The 16,796-nt window shown below is 42.3% G+C and overlaps 1 protein-coding gene across 1 annotated transcript in view; it reads right to left on the reverse strand.

Moving 5' to 3' along the window:
* The window catches only part of Mib1 (MIB E3 ubiquitin protein ligase 1), a 112,439-nt gene extending 99,558 nt beyond the window's left edge, over window positions 1-12,881 (reverse strand). The window contains exon 1 of the mRNA XM_075969299.1: window positions 12,429-12,881. Within this exon, the coding sequence (XP_075825414.1) occupies window positions 12,429-12,657 (229 nt within the window). The 5' untranslated portion in view covers window positions 12,658-12,881. The remainder of the gene's footprint in view (window positions 1-12,428) is intronic.
* Between the last annotated feature and the right edge of the window lie 3,915 nt (window positions 12,882-16,796).

Here is a 16,796-nt window from a genome sequence, read left to right on the forward strand (position 1 = left end):
AGTCTTAAAAAAAAAGATTGTTAGGCTCAGTGGTGCACACTTTTAATCCCACCACTTGGGAGGAAGAAGCAGGCACATCTCTGTGAGTTCAAGGCCAACCTGGTCTACAGAGTGAGTCCAAGGAAAACCAAGGCCACACAGAGAAAACTTGTCTCAAAAAGCAAACAAAAATGTCGGTTTAAGCCTGACACAGTGGCACACATCTGTAATCGCAACACCAGGGAAGTAGAGGCAGGGGAATGCTGCAAATTCAAAGCCCGCACAGTCTACATATCATGCTCGAAGGCTGCATGAGAGATTGGGAGTGGGGGCCACTAAAATAACTGCACTAAAAAGTTAAAACTCATAGAACACTTGTGCACCTGAAGTAGTCCAATTTTATTATGCAGGTAAAAAAAAATATTTAAGGCCAAGGAGGTAACAGATTGGATCTTAATATCCATAATTTTTGAACTCTCGGTCTGTTTAATTCATTTCAGATGGCCTGGTTTGTCATCAACAAATGAAGTCTACATTCTTAGGAGAAGTAAGAAGCCCTTACCAATCTAACAGGCTAGAGCTCCCTGAATGTTAACTCACTCTAGCTAAACAGACCACTTCGTAATCAGAAACAGCAACAACCTTCATCCTGACTCCCAGGCTTCTGCATTTTCCACTGCTCCCCAAAGAGAGTGGGAGAGGAAAGCCCACAGCACCATAATGCAAAATAGTACAGTTCCAATCTCTAATTACTTCCTATCTCTAGCCCTGAAAAATCCCAGAGATCAAATGATTTCTTCTAAATCAAAGTTTCCACTCCATTTCTTGTTTTTTTTTTTTTAATTATTTTAGTGCATAGTTGTTTTGCCTGCATGTGTATCTATGTGAAAGTGTCAGAACCCCTGGAGCTCCTGTTACAGGTGTGAACTGCCAATGCTTGCTAGGAATTGAAAGGGGGGAGGGCTCTGCAAGAGCAGCCAGTGCTCTTAACAGCTGAGCCCTCTCTCCAAACCTTTCCACTCCTTTTTAAAAAAATAAAATTACCAACAAGTTAGCCCTGGGGTACTGGTGAGATGACTCAAAGAGTAAAATAAATGTGCTTACTACCAAGTATGATGGCTTCAGCTTGGTGTAGGAGTGAAGCAAGTTCTGCAAGCTGCCCGCATATGTCCACATGTGTGCTGTGCAAGCTGTCCTCTATGTCACATGTGTGCTGTGCAAGCTGTCCTCTATGTCACATGTGTGCTGTGCAAGCTGTCCTCTATGTCACATGTGTGCTGTGCAAGCTGTCCTCTATGTCACATGTGTGCTGCGGCATATACATGGCACACACACAAAATAAACATGTAAACATAAAAAAATAAAACTACATTCAGCCCTGGAAAGTAATCAAATACTCATATCCCAAGTGTGTTCTGAGAATATAAATAATTCTAAACAAATTAAGAACCTACAAAGGTAAAGACACTTTTAAAATGGTGATGATAGGAAGTATGAACATCTAAACTTTGCTATATACAGTTACTTATGACACTATCTTCTCCACTTACTTAAACTCCACCTTATCTGGCTATATCCCACAAGTTCCTTTATATACTAACTGGTTAAAAACCAGAACTCATTTCTCAGAAGAAAAAAAGTTTTAAAGGTAATATGAGAACTTGACTATTTCACAAAACCTGTTTATTCTAAAAATAAAAATATATAGAGCAATCTGGTAAAACTGTTGGTGTTCCTAGTTCACCTAAGGCATAATCCAATCACTGTAACCCTACTTCTGCACATGACAGTATTGTGGGGACATACTTAAGAACATGGGTAAAGACATGGTGGTCTAGGACAGCGGTTCTCAACCTGTGGGTTTAGACTCTTTTGGGGGTTATCAAATGACCCTTTCACAGAGGTCACCTAAGACCATCCGAAACCACAGATATTTACATTATGATTCATAACAGTTGCAAAATTATAGTTATACAGTAGCAATTAAAATAATTTTGTCACTAGCTGGGCAGTGGTGGTGCATGCCTTTAATTCCAGAACTCGAGAGGCAGAGGCAGGTGGATCTCTGTGAGTTCATGGCCAGCCTGGTCTACAGAGCAAGTTCCAGAACTGGCTCCATAGCTACAAGAAAACATTGTCTTGAAAAAACAACAGAAAAAAAAAGGAAAAGAATTTTATGGTATTGCACAATATTAGTTTACACCATGAAGATGTGTCTTTGCCAAGGTGTCTTCTAATTGATTTAATAAAGAGCTGAATGGTCAATAGCTAGGCAGGAGAGGAAATAGGGGACTTCCAGAAACAGAGGACTCTGGGAAGAAGAAAGGCAGAGTCACTGGCAAGCACAAAGCAAGCACAACAGGCAGTAGACATAGATGAGGTACTGAGCCCCACAACTAAGTATAGATGTAAAAATATGCGTTAAGTTATAACAACTAGTTAGGAACAAACCTAAGCTAAGGTCGAGCTTTCATAATTAATAAAGCTTTCATAATTAATAAATAAGTCTCAATGTCATTATTTGTTACCCTTCTAGATATAGGTGATGTCTGACAATAAATAAAAAATGCTGTCCCATTGTAAGAAACAAGATGGATCAATGTGAAAATGGGGGGACAGGATTTCACATGTAGCTCAAGCTATCCTGGAACTATGTAGTCCAAGACGGCCTCAAGCTTACAATTCTCCCATCTCATTAGACACAAGCCTCCACAATCAGCCCACACATAGTTTGCAGTGCTGAAATGAAGCATATTACCCACACACTTTGATACCTACACCCTAAAATAATTCTACTTTATTTTAGATTCAGATGATTTTAATTGTTATTTAAAATTCAAAAAACAAATCTGTCAAATCATTTTTAAGAAACGACTAATAAGGGACTGGAGAGATGGCTCAAACGTTAAAAGCACTGGCAACATGTTCTTCCAGAGGTCCTGAGTTCAATTCCCAGAAACCACATGGTGGCTCACAACCGTCTGTAATGAGAACTGGTGCCCTCTTCTGACTTGCTGGCAGAACACTGAATACAAAATAAATATAGATAAACAGTAGATAGATCAACAGATATTTAGGTAGACGGAACAGACAGACAGGAAAATAAATGAATGAACAAATGATTTTTTTTTAAAAAAAGAAAGAAATGACTAATAACTAACATAGCTCAGTCAGTAAAATGCTTAAGAACCTGAATTTGATCCCCAGAATTCACTTTAACAACAATATTAAAACAAACAGAGTAGTGTAGAGTTAAAGACACAGGGACAAGAAGATCCCAATAGAGCCTGGCTGGCCACATTGGCCTACTTCACAAGCTCCAAGCCAGTACAAAAACCCTGTTGTTTTTTTTTAAGGTACATGAAAAGCTTGTCCTCTTCGCCACACTGTGCACACAAGCATAAATACACACACACACACACACACAGTGCACACAGCATAAATACATACATACACAAACACTGTGCACACAGCATAAGTACATACATACATACACACACACTGTGCACACAAGCATAAATACACACACACACACACACACCACACACACTGTGCACACAAGCATAAATACACACACACACACACACACACAGTCTTTAGTTAACAGGCAAATGGGATAGAAAAAAATAGCCAACCTCCTTTAACTTCAAGTTCCACCCACATCCCATAATAATCTTTACTGTCCCTCACCACACATTAAAAATATAAATATTAAAGGAATAGTTTTGATGTGGGAGTGTCATATATCAATCTGTTGATTTCATTGGTTAAGCAATAAAGAAACTGCTTGGCCCTCATAGGTTAAAACATAGGTGGGAAGAGTAAACAGAACGGAATGCTGGAAGAAAGAAGCTGAGTCAGGAAGTCGCCATGATTCTCCCACTCCAGACAGACGCAGGTTAAGATCATTCCTGGTAAGCCAGCTCGTGGGCTACACAGATTAATAGAAATGGGTTAGTCCAAGTGCGAGAGTTAGCCGAGAAAAGGCTAGATATAATGGGCCAAGCAGTGTTTAAAAGAATACAGTTTTCCATGTAATTATTTAGGGTAAAGCTAGCCATGCGGGCGGCCGGGTGCCGGGGACGCAGCCCCGCCGCTCCTACTACTACATTGTTTTCTTCATAAAACAAAAGAACATAGCATACTATCTAACATTTGAGTAGATAAAATAATGTGACACTTTCTGCTAAAGAACCGGGGTGGGGGGGGTGGCTGGAGAGATGGATCAGAGATTAAGAACACTGGCAGCTCTTCCGGAGGTGCTGAGTTCAATTCCCAGCAACCACATGATGGCTCACAACCATCTGTAATGAGATCTGGCGCCCTCTTCTGGTGTGCGTGAAGACAGGTCACTCATATACACAAATAAATAAATTTAAAAAATAAAAAAAAACAGGGTTTCAGAGGTAGGTATGTGTGTGGTTTAAGTTTTCTTCTTGGAAGAACAAGGATTCAAGGGTAGACAGTGGTGTTTTCTTCTTGCTCACACTTACCCCTTCACCACCCTCTCAGTGGATCTCACCCTCCTTCCTCTAATGACCCTCTTGCCACTCTCTCAATTGGTCCTCCTCTAACCACCTCGAAGACCCTGCACCCCCAATCAAGGCCTTATAGATGAAATCACCAATGTTCTAAGAGACAGACTCAGAGGGTCAAAGGCAGATGTGGCACCTCACCTCTGGGGCACCTCTGGTATACAACATTGATCTCACTGACAGCATGGCAGAGGCTGCCAGTATCAAATGAACCTGAATTCAAGACAACCAAAGAAAATTGCACCATAGCCTCCTCTGAGTGTCTTCCTGGTGCTGTTTGTTTCAATTTTTGTTTTTGTGTTTTTGAATGGTTTTTTTTCTGGTTTTGTTTGGAAAAAGAGAAAGAAAACAAAGTTGGGTGAGGAGGAAGGTGGGAAGATTCTGGGAGGAGTTTGGGAAGGAGAGAAACGTGATATCAAAATATATCGTATGAAAAGATGTTTTCACCCAGGTGCTGGTGGTGCATTCCTCTGATCCCAGCACTTGGGAGGCAGAGGCAAGCAGATCTCTGTGAATTCAAAGCCAACCTGGTCTACAGAGTGAATTTTAGGACAGTCAGGGCTATTTCACACAGAAACTCTGTCTCGGGGGAAGAGGAGGGACAACAAACAAACACACAGAGAAAGAGAGAGAAAGAAAAAGAAAAAAAAAGTTTTAATTTTATATGCTTCCTGAATGCAAATATCACGTGATCAAACATGTCACACTTCTGCTACCATGATGGACTGTACCTTTAAACCCTAAGTCAGAATAAGGCCTTCCTCGAGGTTCAACTCCAAGCCAGGGATTTCTGCAGGACGGGATCCAGACCAGGATTTACAGAAACAGGGCAAAGCCGGACACCTGGGCCAAAATAGACCTGAGACAGCAAACTGCAAGTGAGCAGAGAAAGGCACAGGAGCAGTGAGTTATCGCCAGGAACACTGAGTAACCTATGGGGTAACTAGAACTGTGACACTGACTGTACCACGAGGATCAACCATCTGAGCTTTGGATTCACTGGCACCTAGAAGATTATTTAACAGAATCTCAGACAGCCCCAAACCACATCTATTAGAGGAAAAGATGAATAGAAAAGGTAAGATCACACACTACACCACAAAGAGCAACACAACACCAGTAAAACTAAAGACCCTAAAATAGCAAGACCTGAACAACCAAATATGGATGAATCAGAAGAAAATGACCTAAAAAATAACTTCAAGTGAATGTTTGAAATTCTTAAAGATGAAATGAGAAATTCCCTTAAAGAAACTGAGGAAAAGACAAATAAAAAACTGGAAGATATCAGCAAATCACTTTAAAGAAAACCAAGAAAAAGAAATCAAACATATAAAAGAAATTATTTAGAACTTGAAAGCGGAAATAGAAGCAATAAAGAAAACGCAAGCCAAAAGAATTATAGAAACAGAAATCACAAGAAAAAGATCAGGAACCACAAATGCAAGCATGAACGGCAGGATACAAGAGATGGAAGAGAGAAACACAAACACTGAAGATACAACAGACTCATCAGTTAAAGAAAACATTAAATCTAACAAAAGCTTAACCCAAAATATCCAGAAAATATGGGATACCATTAAAAGGCCAAATCTTAGAATAACAGGTATAGAAGAAGTTCAACTCAAAGGCACAAAAAATTTATTTAACAAAATCATAGAAGAAAACTTTCCCTACCTAAAGAAAGATATGCCTATGAAGATATAAGAAGCTTACAGAACACCAAATAGACTGGATCCAAAAAGAAGTCCTATTGCCACATAATAATCAAAACACTAAATATACAGAGTAAAGAAAGAATATTAAGATCTGCAAAGGAAAAAGGCCAAGTAACATATAAAGGTAGACCTTCAGAATTACACCTGACTCTTCATTGGAGACAATGAAAACCAGAAGCTCATGATCAAGTATTATGCAGACATTAAGAGACCACTGATGCCAGCCCAGACTACTATACCCAGCAAAACTGTCAATCACCATAGGAGGACAAACCAAGATATTCCATGACAAATCTAGATCTCACCAATACCTAACCACACACCCAGCCCTACGCAAAATACTAGAAGGAAAACTCCAACCCAAGGAAAATAGCTACACCAACAAAAACACACACAATTGATGATCTCCTAACAGCAAATCCCAAAGAAAAAAATGCACAAATTAACATCACCAATGATGAAAACTAAATTAACAGGAGATAGCAATCACTGGTCATTAATATCCCTAAATGTAAATGGACTCAACTCACCCATAAAAGTCACAGGCTAACAGATTGAATATGAAAACAGAATCCATCCTTCTTCTGCATACAAGAAATGCATCTCAACCTCAAAGACAGACATTGCTTCAGAGTAAAGGGTTTGGAAAAAATATACAATCAAATGGACCTAAGAAACAAGCTGGTGTAGCTATCTTGATATCTAACAAAATAGACTTCAAACTAAAATCAGTCAAAAGAGACAAAGAAGGACATTTCATATTAGTCACAGGAAAAACCCATCAAGAGAAATTCTCAATACTGAACATCTATGCCCCAAATACAAGGGCATTTTCATATGTCAAAGAAACACTTCTAAAGCTTAAATCATACATTAAACCCCACACACTAATACTGGGAGACTTAAACACTCCCGTCGCACCACTGGACAGGTTAATCAGAAAAAAAAATGAACAGAGATATAAGAGAATTAAGATGTTACGACTCAAATGGACTTAACATCTATAAAATATTCCATCCAAACAGAAAAAGAATATACCTTCTTCTCAGCACCTCATGGAACCTTTTCAAAAACTGACCACATACTCGGTAACAAAACAAACCTCAACAAATACAAAAAAAAAATTGGAATAACCCAATGTACCTTATCAGATCACCATGGTATAAAACTAGAAGTCAACAGAAATACTAATTCCAGAAAACCCACAAACACATGGAAATTAAACAATGCTCACCTGAATCATCAGGGGGTCAAGGAAGAAATAAAGGGAGAAATTAAAGACTTCCTAAAATTCAATGAAAAAGACCACACAACATACCCAAATTTATGGGAAACAATGAAAGCAGTGTTAAGAGGAAAGTTCATAGCACTAAATGACTACATAAAGAAGCTGGAAAAAATCCCACACTAGTGAATTAACAGAACATTTGAAAACTTTAGAACAAAAAGAAGCAAACTCACCTAAGAGAACTAGACGGCAGGAAATAAAGTGAGAGTTGAAATCAACAAAGAAAACAATACAAAGAATCAAAGAGACAAAGAGCTGGTTCTTTGAGAAAATCAACAAAATAGACAAACCTTTATCCAAACTAACCAAAAGGCAGAGAGAGAATATCTACATTAACATAATCAGAAATGAAAAGAGGGATACAACAACAGACACGGAGGAAATACAGAAATCATCAGGCCATATTTCAAAAACCTGTACTCCACAGAATTGGAAAACTTGAAGGAAATGGACAACTTTCTGGATAAGTATCACTTACCAAAATTAAATCAAGACCAGATAAGCAAATTAAATAGACCTATGACTGCTGAAGAAATAGAAACAGTCATCAAATGTCTCCCACCAAAAAAAAGCCTCGCACCAGATGGTTTCAGCTCAGAATTCTACTAAACTTTCAAAAAAAAAAAAACAAATACCAATACTCCTCAAATTATTCCACACAATAGAAACAGAAGGAACATTGCCAAACTCGTTTTATGAGGCTACAATTACCCTGATACACAAACCACACAAAGACATTACTAAGAAAGAGAATTACAAACCAATATCACTCATGAACACTGATGTAAAAATACTATAAAATACTGGCAAATCGAATCCATCAGAACAATCATCCACCATGATCAAGTTGGCTTCATCCCAGAGATGCAGGGATGGTCCAACATACGAAAATCTGGCAATGTAATCAACCATATAAACAAACTGAAATATAAAAACCACCATGATTTTCTCAATAGATGCTGGAAACGCTTTCGACAAAATACAACATCCCTTCATGATAAAGGTCTTGGAGAGAGCAGGGTTACAAGGAACACACCTAAACACAATCAAGGCAATATACAGTAAGCCAACAGCCAACATCAAACTAAATGGAAACTCCCAGTGATACCACTGAAATCAGGAACAAGACAAGGTTGTCCACTCTCTCCATATCTATTCAATATAGTTCTTGAGGTCCTAGCTAGAGCAATAAGACACAAAAAAAAAAAAGATCAAGAAGATACAAATTGGAAAAGAAGTCAAACTCTCACTGTTTGCTGATGATTTGATAGTTTACATAAATGATCCCAAAAATTCTACCAAGGAACTTCTACAACTCATAAACACTTTCAGCAATGTATCAGGATACAAGATTAACTCAAAAAAAAATCAGTAGCCCTCCTGTACACAGATGATAAAGGGGCTGGGGAAGAAATCAGAGAATCAACACCCTTCACAATAGCCAGAAATAGCATAAAATATCTCAGAGTAACCCTAACCAAACAAGTGGAAGACTTATATGACAAAAACTTTAAATCTTTGAAGAAATAAATTAAAGAAGACACCAGAAACTGGAAAGATATCCCATGCTCTTGGGTAGGCAGAATTAACATAGTAAAAAATGTCTATTTTAGCAAAAGCCATCTACAGATTCAATGCAATGCCCAGCAAATTCTTCAAAGACCTCAAATGAACGGCACTCAACTTCATAGGGAAAAGCAAAAAATCCAGGATAACCAAAACAATCCTGAGCAATAAAAGAACTTCTGGAGGCATCACAATCCCTGACTTCAATTCTACTACACAGCTGCAGTACTGAAAACAGCCTGGTATTGGCATAAGAACAGACAGGAGGACCAATGGAACCGAATAGAGGACCCAGATATCAATCCACACACCTACAAAACTGATTTTTGACAAAGAAGCAAAAAATATCAAACAGAAAAAAGAAAGCATATTTAACAAATGGTGCGGGCATAACAGGATATCAACATGTAGAAGAATGAAAATAGACCCATATCTATCACCATGCACAAAACTCAAATCCAAATAGATCAAAGACCTCAACATAAAGCCAGCCACACTGAACCTTAGAGAAGAGAAAGTATATACCCAAAGTATGCTCAATCGTGCCACAAGGACATGTGCTCAACTATTTTCAGAGCAGCTTTGTTTGTCATAGACAGAACCTGGAAACAACCTAAATGTCCCACGATTGAAGAATGGATAATGAAAACGCAGTACATTTACACAATTTACACAGAAGAAAAAAATAACAAAAGCTTGAATTTTGCAGGAAAAGGGATGGAAATAGAAAACATTATTTTGAGTGAGGTAACCCAAACATAGACAATGATCACATGTACTCACTCATACATGGTTTTTAAACATAAAGCAAAGAAAACCAGCCCATGAGTCACAATCCCAGAGAACTTAGACAACAATGCGGACACTAAGAAAGACTTACATATATCTAATCTACATAGGAAGTAGAAAGTAGAAAAAGACAAGATCTCCTGAGTAAACTGGGAGCATGGGTACCTTGGGGGAGGGTTAAGGCGGGGAGGGGAGAGGCAGGGAGGGGAGCAGAGAAATATGTAGACCTCAATAAATATAAAAAAAAAAAAACAAAAAAAAGAATAAGGCCTTCCTCAAAAGAATTATTTTTTAATTATATTATGTTGCTGAGATGTAGTGGCACGCACCTTTAGTAACAGTACTTCAGAGGTAAAAGGACACAGATCTCTGAGTTCAAGGCCAGCCCAGTCTACAGAATAAGTTCCAGGACAGTCAGGGTTACACAGAGAAACCCTGCCTCAAAAAAACAAAAATAAAAAGGAAAGAAAAACCATTGAATTCTTTGCCTGACAGCGATGCTTCACAACTTTAGCTACACTGCTTGGACGGCAGAAGGACGATCTCTGTGAATTTAAGGCCAGGCTAGTCTACAGACAGAGTTCCAGGGCAGTCAGGGCTATACAGAGGCAGTAACAAGAAGACCCCTAGGGCTAGCAGCTTAATCTGACTAACCAATCAGTGAGTTCCACATTCAGTGATCAACCCTGTCTCAAAAAGCAATGAAATGTCTAAGGAAGAGACAACGACATCTGACCTCCACACACTTGTACACCCAGACAAAATCCACCCCTTGTGTACACACAGGAAAAGTGCAAAAAACTAAATGTTGGCGGAGGCTGCTAGTTCATTTCCCAGCTGTCCAGACCTGAAATAAGCACAGAAACTCTATTAATTAAAACACTGCTTGGTCTATTAGCTTATGCATATTTCTAGCAAGCTCTTATATCTTAAATTAACCCATTTCTATTAGAGTTCGGCATCTATCTACCTCCATGGCTTCTCTTCAACTCCACCTGCTCTCCCCTCCTCTATCTGCTTGGAATTCCCACCTTGCCCTATTCTGCACTGCAACAGGTCCAAAGCAGCTTCTTTATTAACCAATGGTATCCATAGCATGCAGAGGGGAATCCCACATCAACTAAATATAGTTTATTATTATATTATTTAAGGGGAGAAAGAGATTTGTATTTTCAGTATATTCACATCTGTGTTTGCAACTGCAAAAATATACAACAGGTAACAATGGCTACCCTTTTGAGTTAGGCACATATGCCCTTTTCAGTGCAAAAACAAACAAAAAAAACTAGCCAAAACAAAACACTATTTTCAGCTGGGTATGGTGACACATGCCTGAAATCCCAGCACTTGGGGAGGCTGAGGCAGGAGGATCGAAAATGCAGAGTCAGCCTCATCAATACACTAAGTCCAAGACAGTGGACTGCATGAGAGCATCTCTTTAAAAGTTTAACAAAGTTTATAAGGTGCTTGTTCAAGACTGAGTTGGCTCATGCTAACTCCTTTCTGCTGGTAGCAGCAACTACTCATCCACTTCAAGATTTGCCTCTGCCAAACTTGCTGTTTTAGTAGTATCTTATTTAAGAATTCTGAAGCATAATACAATTTCAATTTTAACTTTCTAAATGACTACATTATCAAGAACATATCTATTCTACGCAGTGGGAGCACATGATTTTAGGAAGACAGAGGCAGGCAGAACTCTCTCTGAGTTTGACACAAGCCTGGTCTACAGAGCTAGATCCAGGACAGCCATGGTTACACAGAGAAACCTTATCTCAAAAGAAAACAAAAAACAAAAACAAAACAAGGATAGATCTAAGTGAAAATAGATTAAAATAAATCGTATTTTGTGAGAGCAACTCTTCTGTTTGTCACATAAGAAATTACAGTGTAAATTACTAATAGACCCCTATAATGGAGTAAACCATTAAGATCACTAACTCTCAGGCTGAATGTATAGAATTTCAACATCATGTTACTAAGACAGGATTCTAATCTAAGAAAAAGAATGGCATTAGCTGTCTTCCCTCTGGAAAAAAAGTCTCGCAACACAGACACACACATACACACACCACGAAATCAACAGCTCTATTGCTACAAACATATATAATTAAACAATTTGGGCGAAAATGCATTTTTCACAGTCCCAAATGTAATTTATCAACTGAACTCATAAGTCATTCTCATTCTGTGTCACCGGTGGGAAGGAAAAAAGATAGTTCAACAAAGAGAAGGCACCAAGGGACGGGCCCCTGGCAACTCCACACCATATGGCAAGGCAAGCTTCCCATCAGACAGTTATCACTCGATGACTGATTGATGTCAATGCTTATTAGACAGGCTCTCGGGCTCCTTGCCCCAAAGCGAAGGAAATCTGTTGTCTGCGATGCTTTTCATCTAGGAAACTTGATGGTCCTTCCTAGGAAACTAGTTTTTGTCTACCGGGTTTGGAACCTCAAACTCCCCATGGCCCGGCACTGCAGGGCAGGCGTCCCGCGGCTAGCCTCACCCCTTGCTCCACGCGCGTTGCCCCGGCCCGGTGACCCCGCTTACCGGTCGGCGCGCTGTCCAGGATGCGCAGGTCGTAGGCCCCGGAGCAGCGGTAGTTGGCGGCCGTGCCGTTGTCCCACACCACCACGACCTCCTCCGGGCTCTCGAAGCTCCGCACAGTGCCCACATGGCCCTCGCCACCGTCCTGCTTGCCCCACTTCCAGTCTGGGCCGCGCACTACGCGGGCGCCGACCCCCTCCACCATCACCCGGTTGTTGCGGGAGTTACTCATCGGGGCCCGGGCTGTGGGCGCCGCCGCCGGCGGGGGAGCCGTGAGGGTGTCGGGCCCGGGCCGCACTCTGGGCGCCGGCGGGGGCAGCAGCGAGCCCCGCGGTCCGTGAGGCCGACTCAAAGGCGGGGCGGGGCGGTCCCCGAAGAACCCTTCGCCCGGGCCGGGCCGTCGCGGCCCCCGCTCCCACTGGAGTCCCGCCCGCGACGGCTCGCAGGCGGCGGCTTGCAGGCCGAGGGCGGGCGGCCGCGGGCGGGGACTCTGCCGCTTGCCCCGGGCTCCCCGGCCGGGCTACAGCGTCGGCCGCCAGCAAACCTCGCTCTCCCCCGGCCGGGAGCGCGGAGGGCCGGGGGAGGCTCGCCCGGGCGCGGCGGCGAGCGCGGCGGGAGGCCAGGCAAGCTGCCGGCCCTCAGCGGCCGCCGGCCGCTCACTCAGGCCTGGGCGCCCGGGAGCCGGCTCCGCGGTGGGCAGCGGCGCTAGCGGCCGACGAGCGGCCGGCACCCGGGTCCCGGGGCCCGCTTCCCTCAGCCCCCGCGCACGCCGCCGCGCTCCGCCCCGCCACCGAGTCCCCGCCGGGCGAGAGCGGCTCCACATCCGGGTACCGCCGCGTCCCGGGCCCGAGCGGCGCCTCGTGAGGGACTGCGCGGAGCTCCTCGGCCGGGACGAGGCGGGAGGGCTTGGGGCGATCGCGCGATCCAGGAAAGAAAGAGGAGGAAACGGATCCCTAAGCGTCCCCGGGGCGCCGAGGGAGTGCGCATGCGCGCGACCGGGACCAGGGAGGCCGAACGCCCCGCTTCCCATTGGCTGCGTGGACGAAGGCCTGGAAGTTGGGGTTGAGGGCAGTGTGGGGCGGCTGCGCGCCGGCTGCGCGCCGGCTGCGGCTCCGCTCAGGTGAGTGCTGGTGTTCTCAGGTGCACTGGGTGTGAATTGAGGATTGCATACTGTTTGGGGCTTTCTTTTTAAAGGGAGCAAGAGTAGGGCTCATGACAGCATAGATTAAAAGTGGTGAATAGTCCCTGTACAAAGCAGAGTCCGTGACTATGGTGTGTTTTTAAGCCTTTGGAATGTTGTGCTTGCCTTCCTGCAGAGTCCACTCTTCATACGATTGTATTATGAGATAATTTAAATTGGCTTTTGGAAGGGGCTATACGGATTGAACATAGGCTCTTTCTCATACTAAGCACATACATGTTCTCCCGCTGAATTACAATTACACCCCAGCCTCTGGACTTTTAGTGCTCTACCTTCGAGGATTTCGTTTGAAAGAGAATTCTCTATGTAGTCCAGTCTGGCCTGGAGACTAGCTGCCTTCACTCTCAAATTGCACCACCACGCCCAGGAAATTACAGAAAATTTTAATGGCACTTTATTTTCCAATTTCATTTCCCACACCTGTAACTCAGCATTTGGGAGACTGTAGGCAACAGATGGTAAATCGTTGGCCAGGCTAGGCTACTTACTGAGACTATATCTAAAAAAACAAGCAGATAAAACCAAGAGTTTTACTTTACCTTAAATGAATAGCTGCACTCTCTTAAACTGGGAAGGCGTTTAAGAGGTAATGTAAGCTAGCGGTTCAATTTGGAGGAGAGCGGCTGTTTACAACAGCATCTGATGAGGCCCAGGGTGGCCTCAAAAGTCCCTAAAGAAATGTAATATAGCCACATTGTTCTGATACTGTTGGGTCCAGGGGGGTCACGCAAAGATGAGAGCACCACCAAGTCTAATAAACCAGAAGCAAACTTTATTCCAGAAACCAGATACCTGGAAAAACAGAAGCAAACTTAAAAAACAAAAAAACACCGAGGGGCACAGAAGCTTATCAGCTAGCTGAGACCACAGCCAGAGATGGTCTTTGTTAGGCTGTGGCAAAAGAGTTTCTGAACCCACTTTTTATAGTAGGGGCACCAAGCATTAGGCCTGAACAAAGGAATTTTTATGATCTTGCCCCCAACCCATGGGTCAATCAATGTAGACCCTAAGGAGAGTAGTGAGGTCTAACGTCAATGGGTAACTAGGCAGCTATCATGAAATATGTTTCAGAGTAGATTACAGCGAAAGTCACTAATTGCAAGAAAACAGGTGCCTTTAGCAATTAGTCAAAAAAGGAACTGCTAATAATACCAGAGGGTTGATAAATCAGAATAATTGGTTCTTAGGCTGGGAACTTAGAAGATAGCAGAAAGCTTTTCACACTATCTCAAGGTAAAACTCCGATACAGACTGCCGTGCTTTACAACCTCCATTACCAGGGCTCATTAGTCAAACCTGTGTTTCTACCTTGTCCACCATGTCTCCTGGTACCTCCAGATGTGTATACTGGAGCCCCATGCCTCCCCTTTAAGGGTGCCAGTTTCCCATAACAGAGACAGTGCCTAACCCAGAGGTCACGTATCTCTGTCTCCTAGAGGTTAACTCAGTTCATATCTGTCGTTCATCAAGGATGGCCAGGACACTATTCTCAGTTTGCAGAGAGAAGCTCTGGCCTTGTAAATAAAACAGCCAGTTGTAAAATGAAATGACCTAGGCTGATGGAGGCTTCTTAAGTGTCTGAAAAAAATAGCTTACTGTGAATAATTGATCCCTGATCTGCTGAGAAAGCTGCTGACAATCTGTTCTCATTCCCCTAGACTTATAACTTTATAATTCTTTATTTCTACATTCTTATTTCTGGACATTATAAAAAGATTTTTTAATCTTTAGAAAAGTTTTCATGATCTTTCTCAACCTAGATCACATCCTGAGATGTTTATATTGGTATTTTCCAAAATTGATGTGACTCCTCATGAAACCCACTATATCAGACACAGGTCTGTCATATGTATAACATACACAGGTATGTTGTGTGTATAATGCAATTGTTTTACACATAAGTTTATTGTACATCCATTTTTTAGGAAATATTTGGCGCCATCCAAAACTTACACAGGTAAGATAAATAAACCCTGCAAGCACTCTGGAGGCAGAAGCAAGTGAAAGGTTTCTTCCCCAGGTGATGCAGGGATTCGTGCCGTTGCCCCTTTGTCCCCTCAGACGGCTAACAGAGGGAGAAGAGCGAGGAGCAGAACTCCTGAGATCTTCACTCCAGATCACATACCGCTCTCCATCCTCGAGAACTCAGGACACCTGTGTGAGAGGAGGGCAAACGTCGTCTAGCTGAGTGCTGTGTGCAGCTATCACTATTCACTTCTGAAAATACAAATCACTCTTAAATAGTCCAGCAGCAGAAAATATAGCAAACTGACTTCAAAAGGTGTTGGGTGAGCTGCAGAAGTGAAGCGACATCAATGTACTAGAAAATACCATCCCTTAGTATTACATGTTAAGTTGGGAGCGTAGGTCCCAGTCCCTCGCATCTATCCCAGCCCCCAGGCCTGGTCTGGACCTCAAATCCCAGCAGGCCAGGTCCTGACCCCTCCCTGGGGGTGGGGTACCAATCCCCAGGGTACTTAAGTGCCCCCCCCCCCAAAAGAAGAACACATGCTCTCCCTTTCTTCCTCCCTGGGGTCGCGTTCCTGTAGCTTCCTGGTTTCCCCTTCGGGGCCACCCGAGAGCAGAGATCTCCCATTAAACCTGGATATTTCTTAATTCGGCTTGTTTTGATTTGGCTTGATTGGGAATTTTTGCGTCAACAGGGAGCTAATATAAAGAAATATTCCTAACACTAGAGAAGCAAAAAAAAAGAAAAGCACGGGATAGAGTTGGGATAATCTTTTTGTACCCTGTGTAAAGATGTGTCTGTCTTTCCTCGCCTGCCTAAGATACCTTCTGATTGGTTTAATAAAGAGATGAACACCCAATATTTACACAGGAGAGGACAGATGGGACTTCTGGGGAGAGATAGGAACTCTGGGAAAGAATTGGAAGTGTAGGAGATTCACCAGCTAGATGTGGAGGAAGTAGGACATATGCTATGTCCTACTTACTGAGAGGTAACCAGCCACATGGCAGAACATAGATTAATATAAATGGACTAATTTAAGTGTTAAGAGCTAGTTGGAAACAAACCTAAGCTAAGACCAAGCTTTCATAATTAATAAAAAAGTCTCCATGTCATTATTAGAGAGCTAGCGATATAAGGAAAGGCCCATTACAGGATAGGAACCACATGACATGTCATTGAAGCTGACTGAGTAAATTCT

This window comes from Microtus pennsylvanicus, chromosome 4, assembly GCF_037038515.1.
Source record: "Microtus pennsylvanicus isolate mMicPen1 chromosome 4, mMicPen1.hap1, whole genome shotgun sequence".
Lineage (NCBI taxonomy): Eukaryota > Metazoa > Chordata > Mammalia > Rodentia > Cricetidae > Microtus > Microtus pennsylvanicus.